Here is a 13,294-nt window from a genome sequence, read left to right as displayed (position 1 = left end):
CAACGCCCGAACCGACTCGGACCGGACGCATCGCGTCGCCTCCTCTTTTTTTCTTTCTTGCGGTGGCGGCCAAAGCCAGCGAACACCTGAGCTCTCTCGCCGCCGCGCCGCTTAGGGGTTTTCCGCCGCCGCATCCGCCGATCTCCCCGCCGCCATGGACGCCTCTCTCATGGGCTCCCCCTCTCCCGCCGCGGGCGACGCCCCCACCTCCGGGGAGCACCGGATGGGGACCACCATCGTCGGCGTCTGCTACGACGGCGGCGTCGTCCTCGCCGCCGACTCCCGGACCAGCACCGGTACGCTCCCCCGATCCCCCACCCCCGATCCGACCCTTGTTTATGCTAGGTTGCGGTGGATTTTTGTTATTAGCGCATCTGGTTCCTGCCATCCATCCTGCTTCCCATGTTTAGGTCATGGATTTTGTGAGATTAGGCGACGTGTTTAGCGTTTGCTGCCGGATCGGATAATGTATCTGTCAGTGGAAATTGGTTCGTGTACCACTAATGTGTTCTGCCTAAATCAGCATATTATGGATGGATAAGTACAAAAATTGGTGTGACCTGATATATGAAAAATTGGTATTGTCGTGTGTTCGGTTGATGTAGAATTAGGGGAAGTTGGGTACAACCTCTATTGTTCTGGTTGAGTTCACTGTTCATTTATTTCTCATTTAACACTCAACAGTAAAGAATGAGAAAAGTATCATCCCATTGGTGTTTACGGTGATTCTGGTGTACCTAGGATCTTTTGCTTACATAGACTAGTAAGCTTAGTTGTTTTAGCCATGTTGCCTTATTAACTTAGCCAAATATTGGAGCATGTGGTTGATCCAATCGAAATCAATATTAAGTTGGTGTGCTCTGTCTGCTTGTCTATTTTTTCCCTTTAATTTAATTGCCTTTGTTATGTGGTGTTAATTCTTAGGAATGTATGTGGCGAACCGTGCATCTGACAAAATTACTCAACTGACTGACAATGTGTACGTCTGCCGCTCTGGATCTGTAAGTGCCTACATTGTTTAGAGTCTTGGGCCCCCTTCTTTATGTTGTTGCTTCGTGTTATTATTATATGCTGTAAAAAACATACTCTCTTCATTAAGCAAGATGTGATTATTTTTGTTTTACCATTGCATCTTATCTTGTTCATTTTCCCCTTGTCTTGGCTTGCCTGATGTAGCGGGAAATTATACCTTCTGAGTTACAGTCACATTTTCAATATTTTCTTTTCTGCTTCTTTTTCATAGTTGTTAATAGTCCAGTACTAAGTAAGTAAGTATTATCAGATACAGCATTTCCAATAGTTCACTAGTATTATATTTCTCATTGTCTCACAGGCTGCCGACACACAAGTCATTTCGGAATATGTACGCTATTTTCTCCACCAACACACGTAAGTTTGTTCTTGTGTAATTATAATATATCTATTAATGCTCTCTCCTTTTAAGCTAAGTAGGATGGCACTGAATGAACAATAATAAACTTAGATTTCATTAATTAACACAGTGAACTAGTAGTTACTGTGAATATTTGCTGTGCAAGATAGCCCATGCTAAATTTTCCCTCGATTTGCAGAATTCAGCTTGGGCAACCAGCTACTGTGAAAGTTGCAGCCAACTTAATTAGGTTGTTGGCTTATCAGAACAAGGTATATTTTCTGTAGCATTCTACGATACAAGAATTTCACTAATACATGAGATGAATTCTTTCTCTGATTCTTTCATACATTGATTTTAAGCTATTGTCTAATTGCCATATTGGTTTTTTCACCAATTTTCAGAACATGTTGCAAGCTGGCATGATTGTTGGTGGATGGGATAAATATGAGGGTGGCCAAATTTTCTCAGTCCCCCTTGGTGGAACAATTCTGAGGCAACCATTTGCAATTGGAGGTATGTTTCCCCCAGAAATATTATGGTGAATGTCTTTTCATTGGGCTCATAGTAATCAAATAAGAAATGTAGTCTCCACCTGTGTCTATATATCTATGTATCACATAAGAATAATTATCAGTTCAATAGTATAAGCCTATTAATGAGATTTATTTGCAAACTTACCTGAGCAGTATTTTTTTTAAGCAATGCATAAGCAATCATTTGAAATTAGCGCGATCCATTTCTTCCTTTAATGTCCTGCCATACTCTTTGATTACCATACTCCTGTGTAACCTGGCTTAGTTGTAGAACATTGATCATAAAATTGTCCGAGTCCCTACTTTACCCTATGTTATATCAATCACAGTTTCTGACGCTAGCCGTTATTTCTGAGTATTGCAGGTTCTGGTTCCAGTTACCTGTATGGACTGCTTGACCATGAATGGAAGGAGGGCATGTCCCAGGAAGAAGCTGAGGTACGCTTTACTTGTAAACCATGTGTAATAAGAGATAGTTTCTTCGATGCGTTAGGTAGAACGAAGTGCCTACGTTATGTTCAGTTCTTCCCACGTTAAGTCTAGGATCATAGAGTGCAAACACCATTTTCCATCACTTCAGTGCCCCCTGTATAATTATTTTTGCTTGTTCCACCTCATCTCTTAACTTGATTCTTCTCTTTCATCTCTACAGAAGTTTGTGGTGAAGGTGGTTTCCCTTGCTATAGCCCGTGATGGTGCTAGTGGAGGGGTTGTTCGTACAGTCACCGTAAGTGCTCTCTTTTTTCATCCCTATTGTCCTTGTTTGTTCCTTTATTGGAGACATTTTGAAACATCAGACTTCAGAGACCTGAACTGATTGTTTTAGTGGAATTCATACAAACATATAAATTTCTGTGCTATATTTGGCATGCTGTGCCAAAGAATCTTAAAGCGAAAACTATCGGCCTTTTAACTTCCAAGGACGGAATATTTCAGTGTGGTATTACCTCTTTGCTTCATTCAGACATGCTGTACTCTTGTGCTAAAATATGCTAGAGTGAGGTAGAGTGGACAACCTCATGTCTTTCTTGGCCATCTGTTTTGGTTGCATTTTCCGTAGCTTTCTTTTGCTGAATATGTTTGGTCAGTACAACTATGGTTTGGCAGTTTGGCAATGCAGATTTAAGTTTAGAGACATGTCCTGTTCTCTTCGTTCTACCCATCATGTTTCCAAAGGATTGGTGGATTACTTATGCATATGATCATGTTGCAGATAAATGCCGATGGTGTTTCGAGGAAATTTCACCCTGGTGACAAACTACCACTCTGGCATGAAGAGATGGAGCCCCAGAACTCGTTGCTCGACATACTTGCTGCTGGGAACCCTGATCCGATGGTCCAGTGATTCAGCCATACACCACCATTCTTTTCCAACTTTCTACTGTATCTGACTTGCTCTAGATTTTTACTGAACTGGACTGCAGAATTGTTCCACACCGACTTGTTGTTACTCTTTATTATTTTAACTTAGTAAATTCTCGGTTGCTCGGTAATGCGAAGTGTGTCACATTGGATTGGTCCGGTAGCCCGGTTACTGCAATGGGGTGGCTATGTTTTTGCAATGCGCTTTCAAACAATCTATCTCATATTTCTTTCTCCTTTGTTAGTATTTTCTTTTGTTTATGACGAACGATTGCGTGCTTCGCCTTCTACATGGAACTTGCAAATAAGATAAGTTAAGCGATGGACAGTGCAGAGACTCCAACGAAAATTCAGCTTGCGAGTGAAATGTTTCAGCGTCACAAAAACAGTTATCGCTTCAAGTAAGCCTTCCCAAGAGAAGAATATAGTATATCATGAACTACCAACTCAATAAATAGTCTCTCATTTCATCCAATTACATTCGACTTTACAAGTTTAATGTATTCTACATGAAGTCAGTGAGATTTTGTACAGTTTGGAATTCCTTTGAAGAATTATTGTGAATTTCTTTTTCTCCACCAGTCAGTTTGAATGGGCTGGGTGAGAAAATGCATCAAATAAACGCCGCATTTCTCACCCGCCCTCTCTTTCCCTCTTCTGTTCCGTCATGGAATATAGTACATTGGATTGGGAAGCTTGAAGGAGCGAGCGCTCGTGGAGAAACCCAGCAGGTCGCTCCATTGATCGCCGGAGTTGCCTAGGATCCTGTACCCCTCCTCTTCCATTTCCTTCCTCTTCTCCGATTTGTATATCGTCGCCGTCTTCTTGCGATCAGCTGGCGCCCTGGCCATTGTGAAAAAGAATGTGTTGTTCAAAATGTTCAGTATGTAGCTTGCAAAGTAAATTTTAATGTCCTTGAACATGTGGAACATATGTATAGTAGTTTCGACAAACGATATTCAGCAACAGTCCCTAGTTCTACTTCTACCAATCGTAATGTGGTGATGGCTCATGGTTTAATGTCGAATAATGCTGTAGTAATTGACTGATTGGTGAAGGTTTAGAATGAGGTGAAAAGCAAACTTTGCAGATGCTAAATTATGGCCGCAACAATGTTATATGAGCATTGGACAAAAGGGTAGCACAAAAGCATTGAACAAATAGATACTCCCTCCGTCCCAAAATACAAGAGATTTTGAATGGATATGACAGTCTCGTCCATTCAAAATCCATTATATTTTGGGATGGGGGAAATATTAAGCATCTGTCAGAAAAAAAGCCTACAGTAGCAAGCAAAGCATATTGTTTGGCAATGGGCGTAGGTTCTCTGCCTCATCCTCAATTCGGCGATTTAGGCGCCCTAATGGATGATTGATCCACATAATTATCCCTATTATAAAGACATCCTGATAACATCCACATATTTGAAGCAAATTACATACAGGTCAATGAAAATGGCAAATAATGAAATAATACTAGGGGTATGCCTCTGATTTTCTCACAAATGTCCTGGCTAAACGCAAAATATAATGCACAATCAAATCTTCTTAGAAAATATCATGCCTAGCGCAATTGCAAGGTGCAAATTTTGATAGAAATGTCATGACTCATGACGAACTGGAAATGTATAAAGGAGCAATTTTTGTTAGAGAATGGTGATGGCTAAATCATGGAATAGTTACCTTAGTATGAGCTTGTCCCAATCATGGAAGCCCTGCTTCTTGAGATTGTCGACGGTGACGCCGTGGTGCCCCTCGCTGCGGCCCGTGAGCAAGAAGGTCTTGAATCCAAGGTCGCGAACCTCATTGTACAGCTTCAAGCTGGAGGGGATCGCCGGCGCCTCCCCCCTCTCCACCCACTTGTCGAATTCCCGGTGGTCGAACAATTCGAGCCTGCCATTTTCAAATCAAGCAAGCAATCATGTCAGCATCTCAATTGAATAAATCGAACACACGCGCCCAACGATTTCGCAATTTTAGTCCCAATAATTCAAAATCAACTAATCAAGCACTCATATCAGCATATGGAAATTGACCAATTCGAACACATTCCCAACGATTTCGCAATTTTGTTCCCTATAATTCAAAATCAACTAATCAAGCGCTCATATCAGCATATGGAAATTGACCAATTCGAACACACGCCGCCCAACGATTTCGCAATTTGGGATTTGTGGAGCTGAGTGGGTGACCAAAAGAAAACTGACCCGTATCCGTGGTCGGCGTAGTAGGGGAGGTTGGAGAGGAGCGTCTCGTCGACGTCGAACACCCACGCGTCGCGGCCGTCGTCCCCGACGCGGGCGGTCCGCGCGTACGCGGAGGCCTCCCGCGCGACGACCTCGAGGTCGGAGCGGTAGGCCACGCCGGTGAGATACTCCCGCACGTAGGCGGCGCACTCCTCGGGCAGGGACTTCCACGGCGCGAGGTTGTTCGCCTCCCCCGCCAGCCTCCAGCTCGCGCACCTCACCTCCGCCGGCACCGCCTCCCCCTCCCCCTCCTCCGCCAAGGCCGGCGACGACGACGAGGTCGTCGTAGGCAGCTCGATGACGAGCGGGCGCGGCAGGAGGTGCGCGTCGTCGAACACCGCAGCATCGACACCCTCCGCGGCGATTGCAGCGGCGGAGAGGACGGCGACGACGACGACGATGAGGCTGACGACGCCGGCGCCGCCCCGGCGGCGGGCGCCGGCGTGGCGCGTCATGGCGATGAATGGAGCAAAGGAGGAGCGGCCGCCGGGGTCCGCGGCGTCGGAGATGGGTGGGGTGGAGGACGAGGTCGGTCTGCGCGGCGCGGCGGCGTGAAATAGGCGGGCGGCGAGTGGTGGCTCCGGTGTCTTCGCCGCGAGGGAAGGAGAAGGCGAGCAAATTTTTTTTTTCTCAAATCGAAAAAAGGAGAGGAGAGAGAGGGATTAATAGGAGGCGAGCCGGATTCGGTCGAAGCTTTATGGGAGAAGAAATTATTATACTAGTATTTATATTGTAGTATTTTTTAAATTTGGTTTTTGTTTTGGTTGGGGGGTGGCGTGCACGTGGCGGTAAACGATTGGTTGGGTTGTGTTGGCGCGGGTTTCGTACTTTCGTTTCGTGCGTGCGGAACGTGGGGTCGGTGGTCGGCTTTTGCTGATTCAGCAAACCGACGGCGTTGGCCTCTGCTCCTCACAGTACAAGCATGCTATAATTGTTTTTTTTTCTTTGAAGCAGGGTAAAAATGAGCAAAGCTATTTTTTTAAAGAAAAATGACAGAGTAAAAACTAACTTTTTTAGAGGGAATAGTTTGGTTATCCCTCTGGTACATAAATGTCTATCTATTCCTGAAAAATGTATTTCTTTTTTTATTTGTTCTTGAATATCTATCTATTCCTGAAAAAAGAAATGTATTTCCTTTTTTTTCTTCAATTGTTATAGAATATGTGTTTTAAGATATTCATCTAATGGGGGATATCAAAACAATAAAAATTGCACTATCTGCAAACGGATTAAATGTTCTGAAAGAAATCTACTATACACATTAATAGGGGTATATGTACATCGTCCTTTCTCATAGACTTTTATGTTTTCTTGGCCGGTTGGCCCGTACACACGGTGACCATGGTAGTCCCTTTCTCTTAAGACTTTATTAACCGAGGTGGTTTTGCCTCTCGGCTTGCACCAAACAGGCAAGACACTGTGGTAACCGATAACAAAAGAAAAAGGAAAGAAAAGAGGAAGGTAGTCAAGGCACTAATGCAAAAGAAAGAAAATTAATAAAAAGAAGAAGGTAGGCAATACACTAGCACAAACACAGCAAAAGAAAAGAAAAACAATGGAACAGGCAAGACACGGCAAAAGCTTTCACAAAAACTTCAGGAATAAGTCATTTGTCTCCATTTTTTTTGGTACAAAGAAAGCGTGCATCAGAACAGCACACGAGGCAGGGGCTTAATACAAAACCAAAAGAGAAAAAAAAAATACTAAAGCTTGCGTTGAAGTGTCTGAAGACCAATTCGTCCAACCAAAGCAAACCCTGGTTGGATCACGCTGCTTCTAACTAAGCCTTCCCATATATACATTCTTCGCTTTGAAGGAAACTTCCCTCATGCGGTTCACAGTTTCAGACTGAACAAGTAATCCCCTAGAAATATAGAATACACACATGTTACTTTCCCTGCATGCACCATCATCCTGGAGGTAGTGCATAAAAATATTTTGCAATTTGTAAACATCTCCACAAGACAGGACCCTATTTTCTGATTGATGTTCCAACACATACGGTAGTTTTCATAAGCAAGTTACTCAACTTATTCGGATTAGAGGGGCAACAACTGCATATATAGATATATGTACATGATAGACTAAGTAAGTGCTGAACATGAACAAAAAAAAAACGAGATGCGATGATGCACTACATAACTGATGCTATAACAGCAGCCTAGTTTGAACTTTGAACTAATCCTCTTCGAAATACTTCTCCTCCGCATCATAGTTGGCTTCTTTTGACCAATGGTCATCCAGCATCTCGTCGTTATCGATCCGAGAGTAGTCCATATGCTCAGAGTCTTCACCGGACAGGAACTTCTGTTGCATCAAGCTGGTAAACTGTTCAAGTTGATCCTCCATATCTTCAGCAGATAATGTTTGCTTGGAAGCCCCTGCAGTTTTGTTGGAGTCAACCACCTGCAGTTACAGATTGAAAGCAAGGACTCAGGGCGAGAACATATGATTACGATGATGTGACATAAGGAGTACTCGCAATGGAAATTGGGGAGTTATTGTCGTTAGAAAATAAGAGGTTCTCAGGTTGAACAAGAAATGTTCTTTTCCCAGAATGTAAAAACCAGAAACAATAGAAAAGCTTAATAAAAGCTGAGCTTCACATATGCAACAGATTGTGTCAATCTCTCATACTAGACAAAGAAATATGCAGTCAGCGTGGATCTAATTGAAGTCAGTAGATCATTCAACGCAAATGTGAAACACTGGAGCTGTCCAAGTTAACAGTCATTCCAATGGTCAGAGATAATACCACAAGATTGTACCTTTTACTATCTTATTTGTACCTCAATAATTACCAGGTGAAAACTATTATAGTATCAATGTTCCTTCAGTTGGTCCTAGACTTCAATGAGGGTACGAGAAAATAGAAAATTATCGATGTATGGAGGAGTTTGGGACAAAAGGAGTTCAGCAGCATAAGTTGGATCAACAGGTATAAAGTACTGGCCAAAGAAATTTTATATTTTCCAGAAATATGATAATATATAAAATCAACTGCTGAACTGCATATTTGTGCTGCGAAACACTATAATGCCCCCAAAAGATCTAGTTGCACCTATGACACAAGAATTGATTGAATGCACTTTTGTCCCATAAGGAACATTAGGCTTCGTATAGGAAATTAGCAGAGTTCAGGATAAAAGGATTCAGCAGTGGGAGTCAGATCATACAAGTGGAAGAAAGTTCTTTTTCAAGTAAAAGGTTAACCTAGTTCCTAAAAATGGCTGCTACATAAAGATATAACTAGTATGTAAGTATGTAACTAGCATTCCATGGTGAAGATTAAGACTCAAACCACAAAAAACCTAAGAATATATAGATTTCTAAAGGCTCCAGCTCCATATGCCCTTATACTTTGGCACATGACAACATAACCAAGAAGGGGTTCTTGTTATATAAGATGCCCCCAAGGTAAGCAAATTGTGAAAGCAGCTAACCTGACTTAAATTAAATGAATTTTCATCTACTCCATGTTGTCAATTCGATGTATCGTAAACCATTAAACTTGTAAAGCAACTATTTTTCTACATCCAAATACTTCAATACTAGTAGTATTTCAAGGACCAAATACTTCAACTATGTAGACAGTGAAGAGTGCAAATAAAAATAAAGAACAAAACTAGTATTCCAAGGACCAACAATCATATGTTGTATTCCTAAAAGTGAGTGATTCCCACAGCAAAGTTATCAGAAAATCTACCAATTATATGCAAGCCATACATATCCAGCATCACCGCAAACCAAATCCTCCCAATTCCATGCAAGTGCAAGCAATTTAACAGCAAGAAAGCAAGCACAATCAAGTCAGAACATGTAAGACAAACCTCAGTCACACTCGGATTCTCGGAAGAATTATCGGCACCTCTTCCTTTCTCCTCCATGTCCATGCCTTGCTCCTCCTCGCTCTCTTCCTCCTCCTCCTCCTCCTCCTCTTCTTCTTCTTCCTCCTCTTCCTGCTCCTCCATGGCCTCCTCAGCGCCACCACCTACCCACTCGCTGGGATCAACCCCTCTCCTAATCTGCTCCCCTCGAATCTTCTCAACGATCACGGCCTCCTCAGCCCGCCGCATCAGCGTCTCGGACCACCGCTCCCCCGGCCTCGCCATGGCCCGTCCCGTGGGATCCTGGAACCTGCCAAGGTACTCGTGGTGCAGGTATGGCTCCCGCTCCCGCATAGCCTCCTCGGAGAAGTACTCCCCCTCGCGCACCAGGCGGTCGAGGTAGGCGCGGCGGCGGTTGCGGACGCGGGACGCGGAGGGGCCCCCCTCGGAGGCCGCGCGGAGGCGGCGGAGGTGCCAGCCGACCTCGTAGTCGCCGGCGAGCGCGTCGAAGGCGGCGAGCTCGTCGCGGGACAGCGACCCGCCGTAGCGCTCGAGGAAGAGCGGGGCGTCGCGGGAGAGGAGCGCGAGGAGGGCGGCCTTGCGGTCCGGGGCGGACGGCGGCGGGTCGGCGAGGAGGAAGGTGGTCGGGTAGTAGAGGCCGTCTACGGCGGCGAGGCGGCCGGCGATGCGGTCCATCGCCGCGGGCTCCATGGCTGCCGCCGCCGCCGGCGTCGCGTCGTGTACACGTGTTCGTGTCGGCGTGGCGAGAGTGGCTTCCTCTTTTAGCCGGGCCGGGTTTGGGCTTTAGGCGGTGGATGGGCTTAGATCGGTTTGGTTTTGAATGGGCCTTGGCCCATGGGGATATGGAATTTTTTTTATTTATAATTTTTCTTATTAAAAGTTTTACAAAAATAATTTTCCATTTTGAAAATTGACGGAAATAGTCGCCTACCGCCCTCTGGGAGGGCGATTTTTAAAAATCGCCCTCCCAGAGGGCGGCGAAAATGACGTGGCAGACGGCCGTTCGCTCTCGGGCGACGGCCGTCAACGAAATTTGCAGGCGGCCCCCTTGCCGCCCTCCGCGAGGGCGATTTTGTACTGTGCGGGGGGCCGCCTGCAAATGGGCGGCGAGGGGGGGCATGGAAATTTGCAGGCGGCCCCCTTGCCGCCCTCCGCGAGGGCGATTTTGCACTGTGCGGGGGGCCGCCTGCAAATGGGCGGCGAGGGGGCATGGAATTTTGCAGGCGGCCCCCTTGCCGCCCTGGGGGAGGGCGATTTTTGCCTCCCCCCTATAAAGCCCAGCCCCTCCCCTATGAAATTTCATTATATTCACTAAAAATCCAAAAAAAACGAAAGAGAGAGAGAGGGGAGGGCAGCAGAAGGGGAGCGGCGAAGCCCTGCTGGTTCGCTCACTTCATCACAGGTATGCTCCCATACATCTTTTGCATTTGTACTAATATATTACGTTTGAGTACATATGTTGCGTTTTAGTTTTAGTTCCATATATTTTAGCAGATCTGTAGCACACAGCACATATGTGTAGATCCAGAGCATAGAATATAATAGTATGAATTGAGACATAGACAGTAGTGTTAATTGTAAGATGTAGTTTAGTTTGATCTGGAGAATGTAACCTACTTTTAGAAATTTAGAGAACAATATTGTAGAGAATGTAACTTAGGGCGTAGTACAGAAATGCGAGGTTAACGCAGTTATTGTTTTCATCAGGCACAATGTCAAGTAAGGTCACATTTCAGATAGTTCACGGTGAAGGAAATATTAGATTTGGTCCAGATGGTGTTGATCTGTCAGATTTTGTAATGACATCTAAGGGCATCGATAGGCCTGCGGAGAGAACATTTCAGTCAATTTATAGTTGGTTGTTGAGAGGATTTAGAATAGACCAAGAAGTCTACACAATGTCAGTATCTGTTGTAGTGAGTCGTGCAATAGAAGGTTATTTTTGGGAACTAATGCCGATGGACAGCACTGCTGCTTGGAGACGGTATGTGGAAATGGCTTTTGAACGGTCATGGCCCCTCGTTATATTTGTGTCGGTACAAGAGAAAGATACAAATGTTTCAATGCAAACCGAAGATGTGGAGGGTCCTAGCAATGCAGGGGATGTTGTTGGACCATCGATGCAAAATGAGGAAAATCAACCAAGGGAGGAGCAGGCCATGGGCATGGCGGATGAGGGGGAGAGAGTCGGTATAATTGTTGATGAAATGGAGAGGGAAGATTCGGATAATGAGCAAGCGGAGGACGACGCATCATCCGATGAGGAAGGTGATGTAATGGCCACTGATTGGGCAAATGAGGACTTCTCTGGTCTTGTTATATCAGAGGGTGATCATGTACCCTGGGAGTATAAGGAGTACGAGGTAATTGAGGGTGCAAGGTATGCTCATAAGGATGAGATGAAGGAGGCGGTGAAGCATTGGGCAGTTTCATTGCAGAGAGAGTTTAGGGTGGTCAAGTCAACAAATTATGTGTATGAAGTGAGGTGCATGAAGGAAGATTGTCCATGGCGTGTCCATGCATATAAGGGTAAATGGAATGATTATTGGAAAGTTAGCATTGTGACCGAGCACAAGTGCTACTTACAAGGGGTGGAGAAGTATCACCGAAACATCACTTCAGCTTTTGTGGCAAGTGAGATGTACAGCAGTGTTGTTGGTAACATTGGCTTTGAACCAAAATCAATTATTAGGCACATCGAGAACAAATTCAAGTACACCATAAGCTATGCAAAGGCCTGGAGAGCCAAACAAAAGATCATTGAGATGAGGTATGGCACATTTGAAGCTTCTTATGATAATTTGCCTCGTTTGTTAGCCACCATTGCCCAGAGGAATAATAATACTTACTATGACCTACATACATTTACATCGGTTGAAGATAGAACAAAGAGTGTGCTGCAAAGAGCCTTTTTCTCATTGGGTGCTTGCATCAATGCTTTTGTGCATTGTCGACCTGTTCTATGCATAGATGGAACTTTTATGACAGGTAAATACCGAGGTCAGATATTGACAGCAATTGGGTGTGATGGGAACAACCAGGTTCTACCTATGGCTTTTGCATTTGTAGAGAGTGAGAACACTGAAAGCTGGTACTGGTTCCTAGAGAGAGTGCACATTGCAGTGGTGCGTATGAGGCCCAACGTTTGCCTTATACATGATCGTCATGCGGGTATGTTGCGGGCTATTGACTACTTGCAGAACGGTTGGGATGAGAAGGGACTTCCAGCTAAGTGGCCTGATGTTCGGAGTCGGTGGTGCATGCGTCACATGGGTGCAAATTTCTACAAGCAATTCAAGAACAAGCATCTTATGGAGCTCTTTAAGAGGCTCTGTGCACAGAACCAAGAGAAGAAATTTAATGAGTTGTGGGACAAGTTGGATGAGTTGACAACGAAGCAAACAGATGAGCAATCTCGCAGACCACAAGTTGAAGGTGACGAGCCTCCCATACCTCTTGGTGCATTACATGATGACCCACCAACAATGAGAAGGAGGTCAGGGTCGGCCATCAGAAATTTCTCTCAGTGGATTGAGAATGAGCCTAAGGAGAAGTGGGCTCTATTGTTCGACACCGATGGATCTCGGTATGGCATAATGACAACCAATTTGGCAGAGGTGTACAACTGGGTAATGCGAGGAGTTCGGGTACTTCCATTGGTTGCTATTGTTGAATTCATCCTTCACGGCACGCAAGCCTACTTTAGGGATCGATACAAGAAAATTGGTCCGTCCATGGCCGATAACAACATAGTGTTTGGCAACGTAGTGACAAAGTACATGGAAGATAAAATCAAAAAGGCACGGAGACATAGAGTTGTTGCTCAAGGCACACAAGTGCATCGGTATGAAATAATGTGTGTTGATAGGAGCAGGCGTGGTATCTATCGCAAGCAAGCCGTGCAGGAATGTCTCTTGAAGGCGGATGGTGG

The 13,294-nt window shown here is 44.8% G+C and overlaps 3 protein-coding genes across 3 annotated transcripts; 1 reads left to right on the top strand and 2 right to left on the bottom strand.

The window, feature by feature from the left end:
- The first annotated feature begins 59 nt into the window (after positions 1-59).
- Positions 60-3,401, top strand: LOC4340065 (proteasome subunit beta type-6). The gene is made up of 8 exons (XM_015788953.3): positions 60-296; positions 925-1,001; positions 1,334-1,389; positions 1,572-1,644; positions 1,777-1,888; positions 2,273-2,346; positions 2,561-2,635; positions 3,122-3,401. Exons 1-8 carry the CDS (start codon positions 155-157, stop codon positions 3,251-3,253), a joined length of 741 nt encoding a protein of 246 aa, XP_015644439.1. The 5' UTR covers positions 60-154; the 3' UTR covers positions 3,254-3,401.
- A 301-nt stretch (positions 3,402-3,702) lies between these two features.
- Positions 3,703-6,152, bottom strand: LOC4340064 (acid phosphatase 1). The gene is made up of 3 exons (XM_015788951.3): positions 5,477-6,152; positions 4,953-5,162; positions 3,703-4,113 (listed from the first exon to the last, which is right to left on the bottom strand). The coding sequence occupies exons 1-3, from the start codon at positions 5,968-5,970 to the stop codon at positions 3,936-3,938; spliced, it is 882 nt and encodes a 293-aa protein (XP_015644437.1). The 5' UTR covers positions 5,971-6,152; the 3' UTR covers positions 3,703-3,935.
- A 1,317-nt stretch (positions 6,153-7,469) lies between these two features.
- Positions 7,470-10,094, bottom strand: LOC4340063 (uncharacterized). Its single transcript, XM_015785763.3, has 2 exons — positions 9,346-10,094; positions 7,470-7,921 (listed from the first exon to the last, which is right to left on the bottom strand). The coding sequence occupies exons 1-2, from the start codon at positions 10,051-10,053 to the stop codon at positions 7,694-7,696; spliced, it is 936 nt and encodes a 311-aa protein (XP_015641249.1). The 5' UTR covers positions 10,054-10,094; the 3' UTR covers positions 7,470-7,693.
- Between the last annotated feature and the right edge of the window lie 3,200 nt (positions 10,095-13,294).

Source organism: Oryza sativa, chromosome 6 (genome assembly GCF_034140825.1).
Source record: "Oryza sativa Japonica Group chromosome 6, ASM3414082v1".
NCBI lineage: Eukaryota > Viridiplantae > Streptophyta > Magnoliopsida > Poales > Poaceae > Oryza > Oryza sativa.
The sequence above is the reverse complement of the archived record's forward strand: the minus strand, read 5'-3'. Positions and strand labels throughout refer to the sequence as shown.

What these genes read in the sequence shown, in the direction of transcription:
- LOC4340064 (XM_015788951.3), bottom strand. Translation starts at nt 5,970, where the DNA reads ATGACGCGCCACGCCGGCGCCCGCCGCCGGGGCGGCGCCGGCGTCGTC. An exon ending in TACGCCGACCACGGATACGG is followed by an intron (nt 5,163 to 5,476) that starts GTCAGTTTTCTT and finishes TGAAAATGGCAG; the next exon opens with GCTCGAATTGTTCGACCACC. An exon ending in TGGGACAAGCTCATACTAAG is followed by an intron (nt 4,114 to 4,952) that starts GTAACTATTCCA and finishes CACAATGGCCAG; the next exon opens with GGCGCCAGCTGATCGCAAGA.
- LOC4340063 (XM_015785763.3), bottom strand. Translation starts at nt 10,053, where the DNA reads ATGGAGCCCGCGGCGATGGACCGCATCGCCGGCCGCCTCGCCGCCGTA. An exon ending in AGAATCCGAGTGTGACTGAG is followed by an intron (nt 7,922 to 9,345) that starts GTTTGTCTTACA and finishes CTGTAACTGCAG; the next exon opens with GTGGTTGACTCCAACAAAAC.
- LOC4340065 (XM_015788953.3), top strand. Translation starts at nt 155, where the DNA reads ATGGACGCCTCTCTCATGGGCTCCCCCTCTCCCGCCGCGGGCGACGCC. An exon ending in ACGTCTGCCGCTCTGGATCT is followed by an intron (nt 1,002 to 1,333) that starts GTAAGTGCCTAC and finishes ATTGTCTCACAG; the next exon opens with GCTGCCGACACACAAGTCAT. An exon ending in GGGTTGTTCGTACAGTCACC is followed by an intron (nt 2,636 to 3,121) that starts GTAAGTGCTCTC and finishes ATCATGTTGCAG; the next exon opens with ATAAATGCCGATGGTGTTTC.